Source organism: Vulpes vulpes, chromosome 2 (genome assembly GCF_048418805.1).
Source record: "Vulpes vulpes isolate BD-2025 chromosome 2, VulVul3, whole genome shotgun sequence".
Taxonomy (NCBI): domain Eukaryota; kingdom Metazoa; phylum Chordata; class Mammalia; order Carnivora; family Canidae; genus Vulpes; species Vulpes vulpes.
In genome coordinates, this window is record NC_132781.1 from 48,206,789 (window position 1) to 48,232,012 (window position 25,224).

Consider the following 25,224-nt stretch of genomic DNA (forward strand, 5'->3'; position numbering starts at 1 on the left):
AGTTTCCAAACTGTGTGACTTCTAGTCATGTTTCTGGTGGGGGCTCCTAATCTCATTGTGATCAGAGACCATGCTGTGTGATGTCAGTCTTTTGGGTCAAGATGTGTGCTTAGGAAGAGATCTTAACTTCTTGTCTCTGAAAGGAATCTCTCTCTCTCTCTTTTTTCCCCCCGCTTTGACTATTTTTAGGGTCATCTCTTTGTCTCTGATGTTCTATGGTCTCACTGTGAGAGACTCATTACAGGTTTTCTTTGTATTTATTTTGCTTGGTGTGTGTTAGACTATTGGAACCTGTGGACTGCTATCTTCACTTGGTTCTGGAAGATCGGCAGGCATGATCTCCTTAAGTATTGTTTCTCCCACTTTGCTGCCCTGCTGTCCGACCCCTGAGTGCATGTTCACCCTCTCCCCACACCATCCATAAGCCATAGCTATCCCATGGCTTCCTTGTCAGGTGCTTTCCCGCCTCACTGAGCCTCTCCTTGTCTGTGTCCACCAAACCACAAGATACAGCCCTCATTTGCATTTCGATTGTTGGATCTAGCTCCAGAAGTAGTAATGTGGTTCTTCTTCACATCTGCTATTTCACTTTATATGGCTTCATGATGCTTGAATGCATTTCTGATTTTGTCTTTTTCTCTGGGTGTGTTGGTCACGGTTGTTTTATGGTCTATATCCACATTTCACCACCATCTCTGGTCGTGACTGGTTTCTCTGTGTCACTTGGAGGTTTAAGTGTCGTCATGTTTGCTTCTGCCGCCCTAGAGAAATTATGCAGCTTCTCTGGCCCTTGGATGAGGTGCCTCCTCCATAAAGGAGAGCAATCTTGGGGGCTTTTACAAAGACAGGAGCACATCACCAAGAGGTTTCGATTTGTGATTTTCAGCAGCCCCCATGGTGGCAAGTGGTGCACACATGGGAGAAGCAGGAAGGTATGTGGGCGCCCACAAGCTAGTGGTGCACATTGGTCAGGGCATCTAGGAACAAGGAGCTGCAGGCTGTACTGACAGTGGCTGGGGTCCCCACCTGACACATATGGGCCAGGTCCAGGGGGACTGGCCAACTGGTGGGACTCCTGAGGCACCGGGGAAGCCACTGTAGGAAGGAGCCACCTTGAGCTGCAGAGTAAAACCAACAGTGGAGTTTAGATGCAGAAGGTCCAAGGAAGGTCCCGGCACCAAAGACCTCTGGGTGTGCCAGGGTCTGAGGCACTGGGAGGAGGTCTGGAGTGTGGGCCACCTGCCTCTGCATGTGGGAAGCTGGAGCACTGTGTTGAGCACCAAGTAGGGAATCCCCCCGGGGGACCCCTGTCCCTGGCACAGGGGCACCTGGGGTGACCTGTGTGCCTGTCCTAGGCACCGGTGTTCTAACACAGATGAGTCAGCAGGATACGGTTTGGATTGTTTGAATTCTGTGGCGTTTTCAGGTGGTGAGCATGTATCAGGTGGTTGGGCCTCTAGCCTTAAGGCTCTGTGCTCAGGTCTGGACCAGCAACCAGGCTGCAACTGAGTCCCGTGTGTGGATGTGACACTGTATCACCAAGGCACTCTGACAAGTATCCCCCCAGCCAAGTGATGCTTCAGATCCTTTAAGTGTCTGAAAAGTCTGAGGGTGAATGGCTCCTGCAGGAACAGGTTAGCTACTCTATGCCCTGCCTGGGGAGAGCCCATAGCTCCTTTCCTCGTTTGTTTCCCCCCTTCCTCAGGCTTTGTCCACTTCACCCTGCAATGTTGTCCCAGACCCCTGAGTGGCCTCCTGCAGTCTGGAACCCTCAGGTCCTCAGCAAGGAGGAGGAGGGAGAGCCCCCCATCACCAGTCTGAAGAGTAACTGGCCTTCCTTTGCAAGCCCCAACCTCTGGGCAGCATTGACCTCCAGGGTGGCTGGACAGCGACCCAGCCACAAGGCTGCTCCCCGGTGCTGGGTGTGGGGTGCTAGCAGGGCAGCCACACTGTAAGAGCGTGCAGGGTCCTGACCAGGCCCTTCGAAGACTAGGCTCCCAACTGTCCTGTGGTCAGCATGCCATTCACCCTGCCAGGCTTCCAGGACAGCTGGCCCTAGGAGGGAGGGGCAGTAGCCAGATGGCTGGACGGCTGGCCAGGTGGATGGATGGCTGCCCTTCCTGGGAGTGAGGCTAACAGGTCAGTATCACTTTGTAAACAAACAAGCAAGACGGCTCTTCCTGATGGGCTCATCTTTCAGGGGGAGAAATGCAGAAATGAGACACCTCTGAAGGGTCCTACCCGGGGAGAAGCTGGAGCGGCACCTGGAGAGACAGCACACTGTCCCTTGTCCCCTGTGCAGAGGCAGGGGCTCCATGAGACCCCTGAAGAGGCTTGAGGCGGGGAGGGCAGGCCGCCTGTGGGGAGAGCATGGGTTGGAGCCCACTGACCCTGCTCCCAGCCCTGGCCCCAAGTCCTGCCTTTTCTCAACAGCACTGTGCCCCAACGTTGTCACCCAGCGGCGCCTGGCCACTCTGCGCTACCTGTGCTATAAGCGGCTTGTGGAGGTGGGCATGCCAGGCCGTGGCAGGTGGGGGGCTCCGGGTAAGGTGCTCTCTGGCTCCTGGGGCTATCACTAGGAAAGGTCACCTTGGTGCTCACTTTTGCAGGGAAGCATGTCCCAGGAGAACTGGACTGACCATGTACAGGTGAGTCTGTCCATGCCCACCGCGCCCCTGGGGCTTCCCGGGCACGAGCTGGGGGTGCTGGGGGAGGGCCTGGGGGACAGGCGGCCCTAAGACAGTGTGTGTGCACATGGACCAGGCCTGCAGGCCCAGGCAACTTTCACATCAGCCCGCGGCTGGCTCCACTCCTCTGATGTCCCTGGGAGGTTGCAGAGCAGGCAGTATAGATAGAAGGCTTCTCCCCTCCCAGCATAGATGCCGCACCTTGACCAGGACTCAGACACAGACCTTGGGTCTGCCCACCCCTCTTGGAGGGTGCAAGAGGCAGATGCTGAGGGACTGGGCTTCGTGTGAGGACCCCCAGGTGAGGCAGGGCCAGAGTGGCCAGGGATCCTGGACGCTCCGTTAGTGTACAGAGCCCCCCGGTGGTGGGGGAGGCGCACTTTGTTGGAGGTTCCACGGTGTTCACTGAGGGAATATTCTAGACCATCTTTGAACACTGTCCTTGCCCGTACCTCTGGGCCCCCAGAGGCCTGGCGAGAGGTGAGCCCAGGCCCCCAGAAGGAGGCAGCTGCCCCTTGGGGTGATGCAGGGACCTAGACAGGGTTAGACTGCACAGCCACACCTGGGTCCTGGGGGCCGCAGAGCCCAGCAGGACAGCAGCCTGGATGGGACCATCTAGGAGCTTCTGTCCCTCAGGCCAAGCTGGAGGTGGGGCTCATCATGGACACAGCGCTGCCTCTGGCCCTGGGTGGAGAGCTTCAGAAGAAGGGGGGCTGCGCGGGATCCCAAGTGTAACATGCCACAGAGCCATGGGCCAGTTAGTGGGGTGGGGGCCTGTCCCTTCTGGATGAATAGTCTGGTGGCTGGTGTCCTGAGTGGCATCCAGCCGGGGGCAGCACTGAGCTGCCCACCCCACCCCACCCCACCCCCCACCCCCCGGAGTGATGGGTGTGTGAGGTGAGTGGTGAGTCACCAGAGAGGAACGTGGACCCCCGGGGAAGGCCCGGAAGGCTGGTCCCCCCTGGGTGCCAAGGCTGAGGCAGCCGGAAGGGCAGCGGACATCCTGAAGAATGTGGAGGGGTTTCCACATATTGTCGTCCACGTGGGAACCCGCAGCCTGCGGGAAGCGGATGGCCTGAGGCTACTTGGGGGACAGAATCCCTGGGAGGGGGCCCTGCCTGGACCCGGCAGGGGCTCCTCAGAGCACATGGAGGCCCCTGGGTCAGAAATCCAGAGGACAAGAGTCTCAGAGTCCCAGGGAGGGTGGGGTCCTGGCCCCCCACCCGACTCACTGCAGCCTCTGACCCTATGGGCTCAAGGACTCAGTCAAGATGGGGACTCTCCTTTGGAGCCCTACTGGTACAGGTGGCTGGGCCTGGACACGGGTGGGATGCCTGTGGGCCACATGGGTTCCACTCCTCCTGTGTCCACCCTGTGGACTGGGGATGCAGGACGGTCCCATGGCCCCACCTTCCCCTGAGCATGTTAGCAGCCCAAGGGTGGGGGTGAGTGGCCTGAGGTGTGGACAGCCTCAGGTCAGGAGCAGGCCCTACCCTTCAAGGATGGAGAAGGAACAGGGCCAGGCAACGTTCTAGAAAGACAGTACCAGTCTCAGTTCTGGGGACAGGACCAGAGAGGGCCTGGGACTTGGACATGGGGAGCCTGGGGCCAGGCAGTCAGGCGGCTGCAGACATAGGACCCTCCAGCCCCACCACGCGCAGGGCCCTTGTACGACAGCTTGGTCAGCGCAGAGCTCCATTGTGGGGGCTTCCGCGGCCCTCCTTCAGAGAGCAGCCTCCGCCAGAGGTCTAGGGGCTATCAGGACTGTCGCAGCCCCTCGGGGCAGAGCCAGGCAGTCCAGCGCACCCATCTGTCCCTCAGTGCCTGGTTGGGCAGGACGAGTGGCTGCAGGAGGAGCTGCTTCGGCTGCTAGCCTCTACCGACAACGAGGCCGCAGCTGCCCAGTGTGCCCTGGACCTCTCACTGCCCGAGGAGCAGCTGTCGGCCCCTGTGGCTACAGAGCTACACCGGCTCAAGCTCCAGGAAAAGTGAGCACCCCCAGCTCGTGAGGCTGGCAAGGGGAAAGCGCATGCCCCCCACCCCTTGGGAAGGGCCCATGAGTCATGGATGTCAGCAGTCAGGGAAGAAGGGGACATATGTTCCTGCTCCTGGGACACAGACATTACAGAGCCCAGGAGGCAGGTGCTCCTCCTGACCAGAGCCCACAGCCAGGCCCAGCACCCGGCCCAAGGCACCCACAGTCTGCAGTCGGGGAGGGGGAGCATGAAAGCGGGATCCAGAGGACCCAGAGCTGCCCTGCCCCACTGAGGTCTGCTCTGGGCCTGGCCTGGCCAGGAAGCAGGGGGCGGGTAGTGGTGCCACAGCCTCTCTCCTTCCAGGAGGGCCGAGGCACCTCTGGAAGACAGAAGGGATGGTTACTACCAGCCGCCCATCTGCAGGGAGGACATCCACTTCCTGGCCTCTTGGGAGGACCTGGCCCGGCATGAGGCGGAGCTCCTGCAGGTTCGTGGCTGGCTCCAGGGACTTTGTCCACACCAGGCCCCACCAGGCCTGGACGTCCACCGTGCCCCCGCCCTCAGACACCCATGCAGAGCAGGGCACGCATACTAGCCCACTCTGAAGGCCCAGCTACAAGTATCGGGTGCCTGCCCCGGGCACTTGGCAGCGGCCCCCCACCTGTAACATCTCCACACCTGCCTGTGCCAGGGTTGGGCTCTTGGCCTGACGGTGCAGGTGCTCTGACTCCTTCCGTGTGGAACGAGGGGCAACCAGGGCACAGGCCCAGCCCCGGTCATGTAGGATCCCACGGGGCTGGTCAAGCCTTCCCAACTGAGATTCCCTCACCTCAGCTTCATCCTTGAGGTCGGGGGGCAGGCTGGCCGTGCCTTCGGCCACAGCCCCACAGCCCCAGGTGGGCCTCACCTGTTCACACCAGCTCTCTACAGCCTGACCAGGTGGTCGGTGTGGACCTGGAGTGGCGACCCTCGTTTGGCACAGGGGGCCGGCCCCAGGCATCAATCATGCAGGTGGCGGTGGGGGGCCGTGTGTTCCTGCTGGACCTGTCTGTGCTCTCACAGCCAACAGGAGGCCAGGCGTCTCAGGCCTTCTGTAGGCTGGTGTCCCAGCTCCTCTCTGATCCCTCCATCACGAAGCTAGGTAAGCAAAGCCCTCGCCCGCCGGTGGGAGGGTGCTGGGGCGAGGCCAGGGCCCTGTCCTCAGGTGTCCATCCCACTGATGGCCTTCCCTGCACCCTGCAGGTTATGGGATGGCAGGGGACCTTCGGAGCCTGGGTGCTTCCTGCCCCACCCTGGCTCATGTGGAGAAGCAGCTGCGGGGCGGCCTAGACCTGCTGCAGGTGCATAGGCAGGTCAGCGGACAGGGATGGGGACCAGGACAGGGTTCTTCACCACAGACTGGTAGGCGTCTGTGAGTCAAGACATGGTCGTGGCCTGAAAGCACCTTTGCATCGGCCACCGGTCACCAGGCTCCCTGGGAGGGAGTGTCACCATGTGTCCCCATGTTTCCCCAGAACCAGCCCTGCTTTGGATCCCTCTGAGTTCTCAGCACGTAGTTTTGGGGGCTCAGGTGGTAACCCCAGAGCTGTGGGCAGGTCATTGTGGCCGCAAGGCCCCCCTGTACTGCCTGTCCAGGCTGTCTGTGCCCCTTTTTCCGTGCACAGGTTACCAGGAAGGGTCAAGGGCCTTCCCCAGGACAGGGCCACCATGTGAGACAGTGACGGTGTGAATGATGGCCATCCATTCTCCAAGGCAGGCCTCTCACCCTCGAGGGCTTCTGTCTTGGCAGATGCGAATAGCAGACATGCCAGCTCTAGGCAGGGGTGAGGCCAGGGGTCTGCGAGGCCTCAGCCTCCTGGTGCAGCAGGTGCTGGGCAGGCCCCTGGACAAGGCACAGCAGCTCTCCAACTGGGATCGGCGCCCGCTGAGTGAGGAGCAGCTGGTTTATGCAGGTATGCATACCCTCCCTTCCCCCACACCCCATGCCCCATACCCTGGGGGCTGAGGCTGACCCATGCCCACCCCAGCTGCTGATGCCTACTGCCTGCTGGAAGTGTACCAGACTCTGTGCAGAGAACCTGCCAGCTTCTCCCTGTCTGAAGACCTGGTCAAAAGCCTGAGGCCAGGACACAGCGAGAGGTCAGGGCCCCAGGAGCTGCCCCGCCTGCAGGTGGCCCCAGCCTTGGCCTGGCAGGTGAGCGAAGCCCCTCAGGGTCCCTTTGCTCCCAATTTCAGGGAGGGTCACTGTCCTTAAAACAAGGGCCTTACAAGGGGAGGCCTGTGCTGAGGCAGGCCAGCAGCTTACAAGGGGGCCCAGGTCCCTGCCTGGAGAGAAGGGAGGCAGGGCAGCGGTCATGTCCTGGAGGACAAGCCCGATGTGGCCCTATCCCCACACCAGGTCTCACATGCTCCCACCCAGGTCCAGGGCAGCATGTGGCACAAACTGTGTGGGTCCCGAGCCCCCCACCCCCAGGAAACATGTGGAGGCCGTACTGGGGGCCCATTTTGTTCATCTGCATAGAGAACATACCACTCAAGATTCTTTTCAAAGTTTAAAAAAAAGAAAGGGCTGAGCACTGGGCACTCAGGGATGGGGGGGGGGGGGGGGCGTGGACTGCTGAGCCAAGCCACCTTGCAGGAGCCTGCAGCCAAAGAGGACATGGCCCCAGGAGTCCCAGCCAGGGCCTTCCGTGTGGTGTGTGACAACATGCTGCAGGGACTAGCCCGGAGCCTGCGCTGTCTGGGCGTGGACGCGCTGGCGCTGGGCACTGATGATGACCACCGCAGGGCGGCAGAGGTGAGCGTGCCGGGTCTGTGCCCCCCACCCCAGGGCTCGGGGCTCTTCTGTCTTCCTGTCCTGGGGGCAGGAGCTGCATCTGCAGCTGCAGGGTGGGCCCGGGACACCCCTGGGTGTCTGCCAGCTGTGACCCTCCCGGCTCTTTGGGGTGTGCCTGCCCCCACCCCCAGCCTCTGTCCTGCGGCCACTGGGGACACTGCACAGAAGGCCAGAGCCAACTTGTGGGGACTCCCGGCTCCAGGGCCATGGAGAAAATCTGGGCAGGGGGTGGGGGGAGTCCCAGGACTCAGGGGTTTGAACGTAAATGGAAAACTCTTTCACGGGTTTGTGGCAACAGAACTCACGTGCAGCTCACACACCATCAGCCCCCGCCCCGTGCAGCCTGGCCACGGCTTCTGTGTGTCTGTCCGTGTGGTGGTCTCTGCATGGCTGGCGTCATTCACTCAGCACCGTGTTTCCGGGCTCATGTCTATTGTGTGCGTGTGTGTCTCTCTCCTTTTCATGACCACGTCGCACTCCATGTAGGGGTGGCCCATAGTCCCCCTGCTGCGGACGGTCACCTGGCTGCTTCTGGCCTGGACCTCCGAGTCACAGTGCTGCGAAAGAGCACAGACACGGCCGTAATGTCACTTTCATTGTTCATGTGTGGTTTCTTTTATATGTTTGCAAACATTCTTGTGAGAAATCATCCCCAAGCTAACCAGAGGGCTGGCTGTGGCTGCAGGTCAGGGCCCAGGACCCCGGGAGGTGGGGTTTGCCGGCCGGCCAGGGGCTTACAGCTTGAGGGTACCACAGTTCCCTGCACCAGGTGCCCTGGGCACAGGTGGGGCTGCCACGTGGGGCTCAGCTCCCCTAATCCCTCTAGCACACACAGGCGGGTTTTCGTCACGCCGCCCCCATGAGTGAGGAAGCTGAAGCCAGCAGAGTGGGGGGACCTGCCCTAGCTGCCTGGTGCCCCCTGGGTGCTGGAAGGAGGGGAGGGCTGGGAGAACACAGGCCCTGCCTGGCTGGAGCCGCACCTCCTGGGCCAGTCCCTGGTGCCCATGACAGCTGGGGGGCTCCCTGCCTGGCCCCTCGTGGGCTGGCCCAGTCCTGGTATCCAGGGAGAAGTGGGTGCTCATGCCCAGCCTGACCCTGGCCCCCATCCCTGTACAGGACACCTGTTTCCCAACCAGGGAGGGGCTGAGACCTGGGTGGCCAATTGGGCTCCTCAGGACCCAAGACCAGGGTTAGCAGTCAAGGAGTTGAGGAGCCAGCGAGGAGGCACAGGGGAACCTAGCTCCCTACCCCAGGTGTTAAAACTACCCCAGGTGTGACTTCACACAGCCTGACAGCAGTTAAAGATATGACTTACCAATTGACCTTAAAACAGAGATTACCCTAAATTGCTGGGGTGGGCCCCCTAGGAGGAGGGAAGGAGCCAGGGTCCTGACAGTACCTCATGAGCCAGAAGTGGGTTCTACCCCAGAGCATGGCTGCCAGCACCTCGATTTTGTTGTAAGCCCCGAGCGGGGAGCCCTGCAGCCATGGCGACCGGGCCACCACAGGGCCATGTTTGGGCTTGTGGGGAATGTGGCACTGCCCTGGCACATGGCTGCAGACACGAAGGAGCTTTGAGAATGGGTCGTGGCTGGGGCATTATGACGGGGGCCTGGCCAGCCCTAGAGGCCTGCGAGTGGATGGCAGCAAAGGTCAGCCACGGGGTCCAGGACATGCAGCCGAACCACATGGCACAGAACACACGGACTCTGAAGTGTCATGGGAGAGATGCCCAGGCCTCTCTGGAGGCCCAGGAGGCAGCCCTCGTGGGTGGTCCTTGTCTGGCCGCCCCGCCCTGGATGTGTGAGCCCCTGGCCGTGTCCTGGTCCTGGACTCCTGTCAGCCATGCGGTTTCCAAAATCCCTTAACATGTTTCTATTCAGCCCTTTGATCTAAGCCTCTAACAAATTCTGTGTTTCCACTGGGGTCTGCAGGGGAGGAGGCTGCATGCCTGTTCGCTGGCCAGTGGGGTACATGTGTCCACTTAGGGCACCTTCTTTGTGGCCTCACAGGGGCAGGGCCCTCAGGCTTGTTCCGCAGCAGGACTTCCTGCATCCCCCTGGCTGTTTGGTGTCCTCCTCTATGGACCCCCCTGAGTCATATGTTTCCATGTCAAACCTCTGATTAGATGAACTATGTGTTTTGTCCAAAAGCAGGTTGTTGGGGACACCTGGGGGCTCTATGGGTCAGGCATCCGACTCTCAGGTGTCCTGATTTTGGCCCAGGTCATCATCTCAGGGTCATGGGATCCAGGCTGGGTGCTGAGCAACGGGAACCTGCGCTGGGTTCTCTGCCCCTCTGCCCTGTCCCCTCTATGTGCACATAGCTGTCTGGAAGTGAGCAGGTTGTACAGAAGAAGGCCCCATTTATACCTTCAGTCTCGTGCACTGTTAACACACTGGCAGACATGTTCTGGAGCAGAAAGGACAGTCTGCAGCCAAGGGCCCAGGACATCAGGGGTCAGCTCCCTGGCACTGTATCAGGTGCTTGCCAGTCTCTCTGCCCCGCGCTCAGGGCACACATCCTGGGGCCTCCTGCCGTCTCTAGTCACGTGGAGAGGACAGGGCTCTCATCAGGTGCTGGGAGATTCCAGTCTGGTGGGACGCGGAAACACAGACCAGCTGATGTGTCACAAAAGCAACGGGTTTACATCAGGCCAGGGACAGCCCTGCACACCTCAGCCCCCAGCAGAACCAGAATCCCAGGAGAAAGTCCACAGGCTGGTTACTGCTCAGGGCCCATACTGTTCCCGCTGACTGCAGATGTGCCCAGCCCGCTCCCCCTTGCGCCTCCGATGGGCGCTACTGCCCTGGGCAACACTCACTGACACACTCGATGATCCCCAAGTGGCTCCAGAGGACAGCGTTCAGGATGCATCCTCTGAATGGGGCCTGGGGCTCTAAGGCCCGGCCCTCCGGTCTGCACCATGAGGCATGGGACAGTCATCACCACAGTCCCTGCTGCAACGGGGCAAGTTACTCAACACATTGCCTTCCCGGGATGCCCGTAGTTGAGAATCGGTGGGAAGAGGAATGCTGGGTGAGCATACATCACTGCCCCAGGACATTCTTAGCAAAGGCACAAGGACGTGGGAGCAGCTGGCTGCTCTGGCTGAGCCAGGCAAAGTGGCAAAGGAAGGAACGGGTGTGGGCACTGCACTTCCCGCTCTGGGCCGCAGAGGGACAGAGAGCTTCTGCTCGCCCCGACGCAGCCTAGGAGCAGAGAGAACAGGCAGCCAGCCCCAGGCTCTCCTGCGGCGGCGTCACCACCTGTGTCAGCCCAACCATGTCGCCAGGCCTGTTGCTGTGAAATCCTATTTCACGTATCTTAAGTTGCTCTTCCCTGGCGATCAACATAGTGGAGCCACTTTTCCTGTTCATGAGCTGTTGGCACCTTGTTCTGGGCCAGGCCTTGTGAGGAGGCAGGCAGCACAAGGCCCTTACCCAGGCCTGCCTGCGAGGACTCACAGGCCTCAGGGGGGTGTTGTGCTTCTGTCTGGGCATCAGCAGTCCTGGCGCTGGCCCGGCAGAGGTGCCCATGTGCCCAGCCTCAGGGCCAACCTCAGGCACCTGGCAGCCACAGCTTTTCCCAAGAGACAGAGATACAGCGCCCATGGCCATGTGTCCTTGCAGCCCAAGCGGGGGGCTCCTGGGGCCCTGAGTCCGGGCCTGAGCGTGACTCTGTGCTGATCCTGCTGCTGAGTGGGGGGACCCGGGTGCTGGCGGACTTCAGCTCGCGTACCCCCCAGTGCCTTGGGGGGTTTGGCTATTCATTGTGGCATCTGAAGGGTGGGGGGAGTGCAGGCGGGTACAAAGCTCCACTGGGACCTGCGCCAACCATGCATCATGGGAGGTGGCGACATATCTAATTCTGGAGCCTCCATCCACCTCAGACATGGTGTGCGACCTTGCCACGAGCCCCTGTACCATGTCATCAACTCACCCGGGACCCAGCCTCGGCGTGGGTCACTCCCTGGACACCTTGCCCCACTGTCCTCAGTCCTGCAGAACTGGCGTGTGCTCCTCAGGGCTCCCCTGACTGCCGTGCCACCTTGAGTGGCGCTATTTCCCTTCCTTCCTTTCCAAACCTTCCAGATTCTGCTTTTTGCCCTTCCTGTCACATCCAGTCCAAGTTGGAGACGCCACTTGGGAGCGGCAGGGGCACGGGTCTCATCCCATCCCTGGGGCCCAGAAGCCCTGGCAAGGTGCACATCTGCCGCTGCTGGGATGCCCATGGGGCTTGGCCCCTCGTGTGTGTCCACTTTGGCATTTCTAGCCTGGACCTCCTGTGCTTCTGGGTCAAACCGCCTGGCCCAACACGTGGCCTGCTTCCTGCACCGCTGGCTCTGGCTGGACAGTCCTATTTGGGAACCAGGGCAGCTCAGCAGGAGCGCATCCCCCACCCCCATCACCTCCTTTCCTGGCCTCCGGCCTCCGGGTAAACAAGCAGAGGAGCCATCCCTCTCTCTGCAACTTTGAAGAACATCTGAATTATCTTCCCCTCCAGTGCTGGCTGCCTTCCTGCAGGGCTTCCTGGCCTGATGTGTGACAGGAGGGAGTTTCTTGGGCTGATTCTCTTCCATCTAATGATTATAGGATCATTTAGCTGTCTGCATCTTCTTGAGCCACTTTTGGTAATTTCTGTCTTTCTCTGGAATGTGTCCATCCTGCCCACCATTCCAGATACATGCAGCTATTGGTATTCTCTCTCTGTGAGTCCTGCCCGGTGTGTGGCTCTGTTCACACTCCACTCTCACTGATGCATACTTGTGCTCAATCTTTTCTCTTGATCTTACGGAGATTTGTCAATTTAATAAGTCCTTTCAAATTGGGAGCATTTGGTTTGTTGATCCTATTGCATTTTTGTTTTCTATCTCATTAATTTCTACTCTTATCTTTATCATTTCCTTCCTTTTGCTTTTTTTGGGGTTATTTCCAAGCAGAGTGCTTAGCTCCTTAATTTTTAGCCTTTTAAATTTTATGATGTAAACATTGAGACCATAAATTTTTCCTTGAAGTGCTATTTTTCACTGCATTCCATCAGTTTTGGTATGTAGTACTTTTACTATTTTATAGGTCTAATAACTTTTGAGTGCCCATTGTAATTACTTATTTGATTTAAGAGTTCCTTAGAAGGCTGTTTTTCAATTTCAGAAAGCTTAAAGTTTTGGAGCTTTTTAGTTGCCTTTTTAAAATGGATTTCTGACCTAACTGTATAGTAGTCAAGCAGCATAGTCTATAATCTGCCAATTTAGAGATCTCTGAAGACTTGCTTTGTGGCCAAGTAGATGACCCCCCCTTTATAAATATTCCATGAGGATTATAAAAGGATACATATTCTCCTCCAATTATGCTTATTTCCATCTCTCTCTCACACACATGCACACACACTCAGTAGATCAAGCTTAATTAATGTGCTGCTCAATCTATATCTTGTTTGGTTGTTTTTGTTTGTTTGTTTGTGGGTTTTTTTGCTTAATTCTCTGAACTGTAGTCCCCTAGGATGGTGAGTTCATCAAATTCTTCTTATATTAGTGTCAGAATTTGCTTTATATGTTTTTTTGTTTTTTGTTTTTTTAATTTTATGATAGAGAGAGAGAGAGAGAGGCAGAGACACAGGCAGAGGGAGAAGCAGGCTCCATGCACCGGGAGCCTGACGTGGGATTCGATCCCGGGTCTCCAGGATCGCGCCCTGGGCCAAAGGCAGGCGCCAAACCGCTGCACCACCCAGGGATCCCGCTTTATATGTTTTTAAATTGTGTTATTTGGTGCATATGTATATATTTTGAGAATTCTTATTTCTTCCTGTTGAGTGAAATCTTTTACAATTATGAGGTAAGCTTCTTTGGCTCTGATAATGCTTTTTGCCATAAAGTCTATTTTAACTAATATTGACATCATTTCTCCAGCATTCACTACTTAGTATTTATATATCATTCCTCACCTTTTTCTTTCAACCTTCTTTTACCCTTATATATTATATATTTCTTATAAATTATTTCTAGCTGAATGTAAAAAAAAGTCTAGTTTGACAATCTTTGCTTTTCAGATCATGAGTTTAGTCTGTTTACACTTAATGTAACTGCTGATATACTTTGGGTTCAGCTGTACTATTTTGACTTGTGCTTTCTGTTGATCCCACTTTTTCTGTTATTTTTTCCCCTTTATTAACATTCTTGTAGCTTTTTTTTTTATCTTTGTTCTATTTTTATATTAACTTGAAAGTTAAAAATTCTGCTTCCATTCTTTTAGAAATTACCCTAGAGGGATCCCTGGGTGGCGCAGCGGTTTGGCGCCTGTCTTTGGCCCAGGGCGCGATCCTGGAGACCCGGGATTGAATCCCACATCGGGCTCCCGGTGCATGGAGCCTGCTTCTCCCTCTGCCTGTGTCTCTGCCTCTCTCTCTCTCTCTCTCTGTGACTATCATAAATAAAAAAATAAATAAAAAAATTAAAAAAAAAAAACATTATTAGAAATTACCCTAGAAATTTTAACATTTATATTTGAGTTAACATTGTCTGAAGTTAAATACGAGGATCTTAGAACAAGTCAACTTTCTTTTTTTTTTAAGATTTTATTTATTGGGATCCCTGGGTGGCACAGCGGTTTGGCGCCTGCCTTTGGCCCAGGGCGCGATCCCGGAGACCCGGGATCGAATCCCACATCAGGCTCCCGGTGCATGGAGCCTGCTTCTCCCTCTGCCTGTGTCTCTGCCTCTCTCTCTCTCTGTGTGTGTGACTATCATAAATAAATAAAAAATTTAAAAAAAAGATTTTATTTATTTATTTATTCATGATAGACATAGAGAGAAAGAGAGGCAGAGACACAGGCAGAGGGAGAAGCAGGCTCCATACCAGGAGCCCGACGTGGGACTTGATCCCAGGACTCCAGGATCGCACCCTGGGCCAAAGGCAGGCGCTAAACTGCTGAGCCACTCAGGGATCCCCACAAGTCAACTTTCTTACTCCTTTCCCAACTATTAGTATTTTGACACAGTGATTTTTCTGAATTCTGCAAATCAGACATTATCACATTTGTTTTATGTATTTGATGGTTTTAAGAGTTTATGATGTGTGGATGTGCATATGCACAGAGCTTGCTCCAAGAAAAAGTAAGTTCTTTCTTGCTAAAAGAACGTCTATTGCTACATCCTGTCTTTTTTTTTTTTTTAAGATTTTATTTATTTATTCATGAGAGACACGGAGAGAAACAGAGAGGCAGAGACACAGGCAGAGGGAGAAGCAGGCTCCATGCAGAGAACCCGATGTGGGACTCGATCCTAGGTCCCCAGGATCACACCCTGGGCTGAAGGTGGTGCTAAACCGGTGAGCTACCCAAGGATCCCTGCTACATCCTTTCATTGGGGGCTATTTTTCCCTGAAAAATCTCTATGCCTTCTCTCTTCTAAAAGTGAATGTTACTGGGTTGATAATTATAGTTTGACAAAAATTTGAAAATAATACATTGTTTTTTAGTGTCTGTCATTGCTTTGAGACGTTTCCCATCAGTCCTTTGTCATTTCCGTGTGGATAGTCTGTATTTTCTCTTGACTGTCCACTCATTTGGTTCTTTCCTCACGTTTACTTCAGTTGTTCATTTATTTTATTTTATTCATCACATAGATGTGTATTTGTTTTCATTACAAAATAACCACTTGCTTTATTGCTTTTTTCTTATTTTTTATAATAAAATACACAAAGCATTGATCATTTTAACTATAAGTGTACGATTTAGTAACATTAAGAGCAATCACAGGGACGCCTGGGTGGCTCAGTGGTTGTGCGTCTGCCTTTGGCTCAGGGCGTGATTCTGGAGACCTGGGATTGAGTCCCACATCAGGCCCCTTGCATGGAGCCTGCTTCTCCCTCTGCCTGTGTCTCTGCCTCTCTCTCTATGTCTCTCATGAATAAATAAATAAAATCTTTTTAAAAATTTTTTAGAAAAGGGCAATCACAGTGTTATATACCCATCACCACTATCTAGTTCCAAAACTTTTTCATCATCCCAAACAAAGGCTTTGTCCCCATTAAACCATCATTCTCCAGCCCCCAGCCCCAGCCCCTGGCACGCACCATTCTACTTTGTCTTTAAGAATTTGACTTCTCTGGATATCTCATATATGCAGAATCACATACTATTTGTCTTTTTGTGTCCAGATTATTGCACTCAGCACGATGTCTTCAGAGTTCATCCACACTGTAGCAGGTGTCAGAATTTCCTTATTTTTTAAAGCTGTATAAATTCATGTGTGTTTACCCATTCATCTGTTAATAGACACTTGGAACGCTTGGGTTCTTTCCACATTTTGGCTAGTGTGAATAATGCTACTGTGCTTCTTGTGTACAGGTATCTGTTCACATTTTTGCTTTCAGTTCTGGATATATATATATATATATACTTAGTGGTAGAATTCCTAGATCATATGGTAATTCTACATTTAACTTTTTGAGAAACTGCCATACTGTTTTCCACAGTGAATATAGCACTTTATTACACCTAGCAATGCATGAAGGCTTTAATTTCTCCACATCCTTACCAACACTTATTTTGCTTTAAAAAAAAAAAAAAAAGCCATCTTCGGATGCCTGGGTGGCTCAGTGGCTAAGCGTCTGCTTTTGGCCCAGGGTGTGATCCCCAGGGTCCCAGGATTGAGTCCCACATCAGGCTCCCCACAGGGAGCCTGCTTCTTCCTCTGCCTGTATCTCTGCTTCTCTCTGTGTGTCTCTCATGAATAAATAAATAAAATCTTAAAAAAAAAAAAGTTGTCTTAACAGGTGTGAAGTTGCATCTCTTGTGGTTTTGATTTGCATTTCTCTAATGATTAGTGACGTTGAGCACCTTTTCATGTACTTCTTGGCCATCCATACATCTTCTTTGGAGAAGCATCTAGTTAAGCCCCTTACCCATATTTAATTGCTTTTTTGTTGTTGTAGGAATTTTTTCTATATTCTGGGTATTAATCCCTGAACAGACACAGGATTTGCAAATATTCTCACTCACTCTGTGGGCTGTCTTCTTACTTGTTTTGATGGTGCCTTCTGATGTGCAAGAGTTTTTCTCATGAAGCCCAATTTTTCTATTTTTATTTTTGTTGTCTGTGTTTTAGGTGCCATGTCCAAGAAATCACTGCCAGATCCAAGGCCATGACATTTCCCCTGCCATGTTTTCTTTTAAAATTTTTATAGTTTTAGCTCTTACAATTTTGAGTGGTCTCTTGAATTCTTCAAAGATAACTAATGATTGTTTAGAAGTGTGCCAGATACAGCCCTGTTTGGCATTTCTGTGCACAACCGCTGTCGCTTCATTTGTAGGTTTACCCCTCCAATCTGTGAGTCCTTTTGCTGTGACACTTGTGGACTTTGATAATTTCTTTGTTTTCTGACACACTGAGACATTCCAGCTTCATTCAACTTTCTGCCTTAGCCCTGGAATCAGCTATTTCTCAAAAAAAGCCCCAGTCCCCTTTCCACCTATTTGGAAAGCAGTGTGGCCACAGGTTGCTCCCGGCTATAGGGTTAGGTCTTATTTCTGGGCTTTTGTGATAGCCAGAGTGATGAAATACTTGTCAATATATACGTATAAGAAATTCATAGTGAAGCTTTCTATTGAGGACTGAAGCCATGGGGTAATTTCCTTAGCTTTAATTCAGACCTCACCTCTCTCCACTGAACCCAACCCAACACAAGCATAAGCTGTTTTTGTCACAGTTCACACACCAACGTTTCCAAGTACAATGCCAGTGTTACCACCACCAGTAAAATCGCTACAGGACTTTATGTTTGGTCTGTAGCGTAGTATCTGGAGATATGCGGTCGATTTACTGTGCTCTCACGTCCCTCATAATGCTTCTTTCTGTGCCGTTCATTTGTTTCACCTTCTTTGGATTTTTAGAGGTTGCTTTTAAATTAAGTTTTTGTTTGAAATTATGTAAAATGTTTGTATGATTCTAAGACCAAATCTATAGAACAAAGCTGTGGCCCAGGATGGGCTGCAGGATCCTGATGGCTGCTCGGGCCCCAGGCCGAGGCAGCTCTGGGGGACAGGGAGGGGCCTAAGGAAGATGGGGGCTAGGGTGCCCCTCACCTGCCCCACCTGCCCATCTGCCTCTTACACAGGTTGCCAGGCAGGAGGGAAGAATCATCTTGACATCTGGGCTGCCGTACCACAAGGTGAGGGCCCCAAAGACAGCTCACACCTGAGCCTCATCTTTCCCAGGGAGCCTCAGGTGGCCCTCAGACCACCCCTCCTTGGGGTCTTACCATGGGGCTGATGGGAGTGGGGGCTGAGCTGGCAAGGGGGTGCTGGAGAGGCTCTGGGTTCTGTGGCTGCAGCTCAGCAACCATGTTTCTGTGTAGCTCCGGGCCCAGGTCGGGGCTGGGCGCTGCCTCTCAGTGGACTGTTCCCTCAAGGCCCGGCAGCAGGTGAAGGCCGTGCTCAAGCATTTCAACGTGTGTGTCACCCACGCAGACATCTTCAGCCGTTGCCAGGTGGGTCCTTGTGTGCCCCAGGCCTGCCTTGGGCCGGGCTGTGAGCCCCAGGGCTGTCAGCCAGTCACTCTGTGATAGGCGAAACCTGGCACGTCCCTGGCTGATGGCGGGACAGCAAAGGCCACGTGCTCTTGCAAGCATTCACCACCACTGCCCTCTCTGTGGCATTTCCTCCTCTTCCACCCACTCCCACTGGGGCCAGGAGGTGGCAGGGTACTGGGACTGGCAAAGCCAGGGAGCAGCTCACATGGGACATCCGCTCCATCTGGCCATTTCCTCCTCAGTCCAGGGCCGGCCTCCCACAGGGCTTCTAGGGGAGGGAGAGGGAGCCCACAGAAGCTGCATCTGGCTGGGGGGGGGGGGGTTGCGCATTTTCGGAGGGCAGTGTCCACACCACAGATAGCCACTGGGTCTGTCCTGACATCAAGAAAGGTCTGGGTGAAGCAATGGCCAGGTCAGGGTGGCTGATTCCAGGGTGAAGGTCTGAGAGGAGTCTGGGGCCTGGGTACTGTCTGCTGATTGGGCTGGGAGGGGCGCCTGGGGGCACTGTCTGAGCTCTAGCCTGTGTGGCTGGGGGGGGGGGGTGCAGGCTGGGGCGGGCTGTTCCGGTGGGGCCTCCTCTGCAGGGGGCAGTGGGCAGAGGGCCATCCTAGCACCCCCGGGGGTTCCTTGTACAGAGTGCTGGCTATTTGGGGATATTTTGGGGTTGGAGCCATGCTGAAGCTCCACCGGGAGCACCTCCTCAAGCCCAACTGTTTGGTGGAAGCTTGGCTTCACCTCCACGGTGCCAGGAGGGGTGGTGTACTGCCAGGCAGGGGGACCAGGCAGATTCGCTGCTACTGCTGGGCAGGTGCGCAAGAGGGCCGAGCCAGAGAGAGGGCCAGAGGGCTGAGAAGGCTTCATCCAGATCCTGGAGCCCAGGGCGGGGCCTCAGGTACCCATCAGTGCAAACCCCCCCAGCGCTGACAGGGTGGCGGGGAGGGGCCTTTGCCTCCAGTGAGCTCTTCTGCCTCCCTTTGTGCTCCAGTGACAAGTGTTGTAAAGACCCCAGGACATCCGGGATGCCTGGGAGGCATTTTAATGAGCTTTTCAGAGCCTCTGCTGCTAAGTTTTCTTGAGAAAACAGGAAGTTGGGTAGCTGGGAGGAAACCCCCCACTGGCGCCCCGGGAAGCCTCGTGCAGGGGAGCAGCCTGACCTCCTTCAGGCCCGCAAGGGAAGAACGTCCACGGCCTCCCTGCCCCGTCCATCCTGTGTGTGCTCCGTCCGTCCTGGCCCAGCAGTTGCAGCCCACGGGCCCAGGGTCCCCCTGCCCTGCCAGGTGGCAGGATGCAGGCCGTTTGAGATCACCTGGAGGGTGCCGCATAAAGCCAGCTGAAATGCTGGGAGGCAGAGCGGCACCCGCCCTCAAAGGGGGTCCGGCCAGTGCCCAGGCCAGAGAGGTGGCCACTCTGCCTCCCCAGGAAAGAAGACAGCCCGTGGGGGCCGGTGGGGGTGCTCTGGGGCTGCTGGTATCTATTCTGATTTCAGTAGGAGGGGTAGAGAGAGACCCCTGGGTAGAGAGGTGGGAGACCTGGGAGCCACTGCTGGGCCTGCAGGATGACAGGTGGCTTGCACCTGATATAAGCAAGAGAAGATGCAGAATATAATTTAAGGATGCGGTTGGGTTCCTAGGTTTTAGGCTTTGCCCCTAGCCAGTGGGTCTGAGCTCCGTGGGGTCTGATTGGTGCACCAAGCCCTCCAGACTGGGGAGGGACACAGAGGACAGGAACATGGGCAAGGGGACGCCTTGGCCCCCAACCCACTGCTCATCTGGGGGCTCTGCCCGCAGTGCCCGTATTGGCAGGACACACGCATTCAGCACAAGGCCAGCTGCTGAGGACAGAGGTAGGGCCCTCAATTTGGGACCACGTGGCTGCAGAGAGCGGCCACGCTAGGACCAGAGGACGCCCAGAGCTGGAGTGGGTGGGGTGGGGACCCAGCAGGGACCTGTGTATGTGGCTGTCGGCCAGGGTTGGCCACAGCATGGGCAGCAGGTGGGAACACAGGGATGAGACTGTGTATCGGCCCCTGATGGGCCTTTGTCAACACAGGGCCTGGGGAGCCCTCCAGCCGGTGGCCTCCACTGAGCTCAGCTCCAGAAAAATGTGTGCTGGGTGTGCCCCAGGGCGGGACCCTCGCTGGGTGGCTGGTAGCTGTTCAGGAGGGTCCATGAAGGAGCCTGAGGAGCCTGAAAAACCAGCGGTACGGGGCCGGTGCCAGGGGACAGGATTCCTGCATTGGACCAGCGTGCTCACCAGGGGAGGGGGTAGGAGGGCTGAGCTTATCATGCGGCAGTGAACACTAGTGCTGAGGCCTCAGGCCAAGTCCCTACCGAGGTTCTCAGGCTAAATCCCCGGTTACTGCACATGAGCACCAGGTCAGGTGGGCCTCTAGCCACATTCCCACTGTGTGCTTGGAGCCCGCCAGCCACAGTGTCCCACTGAACCCCAGGAACTCAAGCCTGAGCAACAGCCAGGAACGGCTGAGCACCTCGTCCTGAACACCAGCCCCCCTATGCCCAGCTCGGTGCCGGGGGGAGGTGCCATCCTCGGGGCCGGGCAGGGTGGACAGCAGCACACACTGGACACTCCAGGGTGGTAGCTGGGGCGGGGGTGGCACAACATGGTGACTGGGCCGGCTCCGCGAGCTCCCTGTGACTGCTGGCTCACGGCCCCTCTGGACCTCAAGAGGTGCTGCCTGGTGATCAGCAGAGAGTGTCATTGTCAGGACTGACCTAGGTTTGGCCCTGGGGGGCCTGAACTCCCCGGCTGGTGGCTCAGAGCCTCCACTGCTCCTGGCCCGGGCAGTAGCTGGCTGTATCCCTGGAGACCTCCCACTGCCAGGCCGACTTTCCATTTTCCTTCCCTGCCTCATGCTATTTTAGTGCCATTCCCAGAGGGAAAGCCCACTGGACACATAGAGCATTCCCAGAGTGAGCCTGGCTGCTCCCCAGACTCGTGCATTGGGGTCCAAGGCAGGAAGAGGGGGAAAAGGGAGAAGGGTGGGCCAGGTGCCTGGCCAGAGGTCCATGGCCACAGCTCACCAGAGTGCCCTGCACCTGACGCCACGTGGCCTGTGCCCCAGGCACCAGGGTCTGCTTTCTGGAGCATCTGCATGTGAGGACAGAGCATCACACGAGGGCCAGACCCTGGGGTGGAGGCTGGTGGCCCCCGGGCCCTCTGCGGCGATTTGTGGGTAAGGGCTAGGGGGTCTCACATGGTGGGCAGAGAACCATGATCCCTGAAACTGGCGACCTGGGCCTGGGATTGTCCATCAGGAACATCCGCTGAAAGGATATTCCCAGTGCCGTCCACCATGGGAAAATATTTTATCAAAGAAATTTCAGTTAAAAAAAAAAAAGCACAAGCACGAACCCCTGACATGGCTAGGCATAATGTCTATTTTTACTGTCCCTCTGGTCTTCTGCTGTGGTGGGGAGCAGGCTGTGGCCCCCGTGTACAAGTGGGGGAGCGTCCTTGGAGTCAGTGATGCGGGCCCCGGAAGTGGGCACCCAGGAGGGGAGGCCTCTGTGGGACAGTGACTCTGCCTTGGGGTCTCAGGCACCACTGGCTGCAGGATCCCCCAGAGGGAGGGGGTGTGGGGTCACAGAGAAGCCTGCAGTGAGGGGGGGGGGGGCTGGTCCTTGGGCTGCAGGAGGCCACGGGGCTGGGCAAGGGCCCTGGGACAGAGGTGGACACCAGCCCAGGCTGACCTCTACAGGGGAGGGATGCCAGCAGGGGGCTCCCAGGGCCTGGGAGCGAGAGTGAGCAAGACTGGGGAGGTGAGCGAGACTCCCGGGGTAGCCACCCCCAGCACCCACGCCTAGAACCCAGGGCTGACCAGGGCACCAACTGCAGACCAGGGACCCATAGGAAGAGAGGCAGTGGCCGCTGACCCCGCCCCTCCCCAGCTTTTGTGTTCCCTGGCCCCCAGCCCTGTTCCCACACTCGACGCCCCCAGGGTCACGCAGGCACAAAGGCCACAGGAGGGTGGCCGCCTCCCTGAGCTGGCAGAGACTCTGGCCTGCGGTCTGAGGCTGCAGGAGGAGGCCGGTGGGAGTAGCTGGCGGGTTGGGATGCTGTCCTGAGGCCTCAAGGTTTTGGCAGCAATGGAGGCCGGCGCCCCTAGACCCGGGACGCGAGCCAGGGCAATGGCTGACAGCAGGGTAGGCCACCCCCAGGTTCTCCGTGCAGCCTGTGGGGCTACCCCCTGCCCTCCTCCCTCCCAGAGAAGCCCGCCCTGGGTTTCAGCCAGAGCCCGGCTTCTGTTCCCAGCAGAGGTGCCCTGGGGCTTGAGGACAAGGACCCCACTAGCCGGGCAGCACCCCGGCCTCCAGTGCCCCTGACCTGACCCCAGCCACTTCAGGAGGGATCCTGGCACTCCCGGGCCAGGTGACAGTCACACCTGCATCCTTGACACTGATGCAGGGCTGCCCCGCCCAGCAGTCAGCTGGCACTGCCCGCTTCCCAGAGACCTTCAGCCTCCCAGGGCCCCATAAATGGACCTATGCATGTCCACAGCAGGCCTGCTGCCCCCGGCCCACTCTTCCCTGGGCTGAGAGGAGGTCTGAAGCCCCATCCTATGCCTGTGGCCTTGAGACCTGCCCAGGCTTCTCTGGGCCAATGCCTGGGGAGGTCAGCATGTGAGTCCCCAGTGCAGCTCATGCTGGGCACTGCCTCCCCTCGTGCCTGCAATGCCTCGGGATCCAGTGGTCAGTGATCATGGGCTTCTGATGGGCCTTTACATCAGTGATCTGGGGTCCCCTCTGGACAGGGCTCTTCTGACTACCCCCTGAATGTTGATGGCAGAGTATTCACGTGTCCATTCTGGAGGGTTTGACACACTTAAAGCTGAAATTCAGAGGGTACGGAGGCACCCACAGTGGGATGAGCACCAACCCATAAGGCGCTTCCTGCTGCCCTGACGGCCGTGTGAGGGGACAGAGCACCAGTGCACATGCACAGTGATCCGTCCATGGTTGGGGCGTAGATGTCCACAGGTGTACGCACACTCAGCAAGCAGAGTGTTGGCGGCCTGGACAGTCACAACCATGGCCCCAAGTCAGGCAGTGTGCCCTGGGCCTGGGAAGCTGCTGCAGGCTAAGGACAGGCCACTGGGTTTGAGGGAAGGATAGCAGGCAGGGAGGTCCCCAAGCAAGCTCTGGCCCCCTAGGCAGGACCACCTGGGCCAGAGTGTCATCCATACTGGCCAGCTGACAGCCGGATGTGGAAGAGGCCGGGCCAGGCCACACTGGTCATGTGGGCTCTCGGTGTCATCGTCTGAGGTGGCTGTCCTTGACCCCTCGGACAGTAAGACAACGCCTGGCACTGTGGTGACACAAGGTCTGGGGGTATGGCCGTGTCTCTGGGGCCCGAGGCCCTTGTACCTCTGCTCCGTGCCTCCACTGGCTGCTGGCATGGTACCACTTCCCGAAGCCCGGGGCCGTGGAGCTATCCAGAGCCACCAGCTGGACATGGGAGCTCTTAAACCTGCCACCCAGCAACCTGTACCGATGTGTGGGAAGCAGGGAGGACAGAGCCCCGATGATGGGCCTTCTTCGGCCCAGGGTTCTGGATGTTGGCGGGGGGGGGGGGGGGGCAGGGTTGTGCCTCTGGGGCTGGAGCACCAGAGCAGCACACGCCCTCGGATCAGGGACCCTGCGGCCGCCTCGGCCCCCCACGGCCAGGGCTGGGGTTAGTGGCAGGTTGAGACACACACCCTAATGTCAGCGCACCACAGCCCACAGCTAAATCATACGAAATTCAAATTTCAGCGTCCATAAATAGTGTTCTTGGCAGCAGCCCCGCCTTGTGTTCCTACACTGCCCACAGCTGCTTTCTCAGGGACCCGGTGGCCCTTGCAGGGGACTGACCGATGCCCAGGGGCCTGACGGGCATCTGACAGGGGGCGGGGGCAGTCAGAGCCCCAAAGCAGAAGTGGGGCCCAGGAGCCAGGGGGCAGTGGGCCCCTAGGTGGGTGGCCGTGGGGCCTGGGTGAGACAGCAGGTCTGACTTCTGCAGACCCACTGTCCATGCGACCCTGGATATGGGAGGTGACACAGGCCCAACTGGCTGGCCTCAGGGTGTAAGGCAAGAGTTAGCCAGCCCCTTGGGGCTGTATGTAGAGGCAGCCATGGGTAGCCATGGACTGGGTCTGGGGAGGGTCCTTGGGACCCCCAGACAAAGCAGGGTCTGCAAGACGGGGATGGCTCTGTCCATGTCCCAATGCGGCAGGGACCAGCAGATGATCAGCTGGGGCTGGGGTATGTCTCCTTCCCTTGCTCTCCCACATTTCCTGAGGAGGGGCTGCAGCACCTGGAGTACTGTCAGGACAAGCAAATGCCCCAGGGGAGTGCCCCAGGGGCTCTGAGGGGAGCCAAGCGTTGAGCATAGAGATCAGAACGTGGGGCCCTGCCCTGGGCAGACGGGCATGACCCCCGACCCTCTGAAGCACCCCACAGAGGGAGACAGACCTTGAACCCCTCCCTGGAGGTGGGGCAGGGGTGGCAAATGGAGGGCTCTGAGAGGGGGGGGAGGAGTCAGAGCGGGAGTCAGAGCCTCCCCCTCACACCTCCCATCTTGGAAAACCCATTTCAAGGCACAGGTGGGGGTGGGAAGGGCCACCTCTCCTTGCCTGACTCAGTGGCCCCTGGAGGAGGCAGGAGGAAGGGCAGGGGACCCCGGCCCTGCACTCTGCCCCCCCATCCCCCCCTTGCCAGAGCTCCCACCCCCTCCACTTGGTCTGCACCCCAGGGTGGCCGTCACTTCCTCCAGGAAGGCCTCCGGGCCCCCAGCCCCATCTCGGACTGTCATCACCCTTTGGAGGAGCACTTTGGGGCCTGGTGCCCCTGGCTGGGGACCCGGTGGGGCAGCCGGGGGCAGCTACAGACCCAGGCCGCCTGAGGAGGCCGGAAAGCAGGGCTGCTGGGCTGGCGCGCCGGCCCCCCCAGCCCCCAGCTTCCGTAGCTCCACACCCCGCCCCCCCGCGGCCCCAGGTGGGAGGCCCCCAGCCCCCTCCCGTTCTGGCGCGCGGGAAGGCGGTGCAGCCGTTGGCTTTTGAATCCGGGGCCGAGTCCTGAGTGGCCCTTTCAAAGCCGGCAGGCGGGGCCGTTCCCAGGCGCGCCCCGCCCCCGCCGCCCCTCCCCCCGCTTTCCCACGCGGCCCGGCCGCTGGCTGGTTCTCACGGCCCGCCGCCCCTCC

At 57.0% G+C, this 25,224-nt stretch overlaps 1 protein-coding gene across 25 annotated transcripts in view; it reads left to right on the forward strand.

The window, feature by feature from the left end:
* EXD3 (exonuclease 3'-5' domain containing 3) overlaps positions 1-25,224 on the forward strand; it is an 81,375-nt gene that overhangs the window by 44,877 nt on the left and 11,274 nt on the right. For 20 of the 25 annotated variants that reach the window (XR_011999777.1, XM_072748125.1, XM_072748129.1 and 17 more), the window contains 11 exons: positions 2,434-2,507; positions 2,610-2,648; positions 4,509-4,675; positions 5,027-5,150; positions 5,594-5,804; positions 5,906-6,015; positions 6,453-6,615; positions 6,691-6,857; positions 7,302-7,460; positions 17,614-17,667; positions 17,854-17,985. Coding sequence is in view for 24 of the 25 variants with exons in the window: in XM_072748125.1 (XP_072604226.1) it covers positions 2,434-2,507; positions 2,610-2,648; positions 4,509-4,675; positions 5,027-5,150; positions 5,594-5,804; positions 5,906-6,015; positions 6,453-6,615; positions 6,691-6,857; positions 7,302-7,460; positions 17,614-17,667; positions 17,854-17,985 (1,400 nt within the window). In the remaining variant the exon portion in view is untranslated. The remainder of the gene's footprint in view (positions 1-2,433; positions 2,508-2,609; positions 2,649-4,508; positions 4,676-5,026; positions 5,151-5,593; positions 5,805-5,905; positions 6,016-6,452; positions 6,616-6,690; positions 6,858-7,301; positions 7,461-17,613; positions 17,668-17,853; positions 17,986-25,224) is intronic. The other 5 variants (XM_025987889.2, XM_072748139.1, XM_072748120.1 and 2 more) reach the window with 4 other exon arrangements.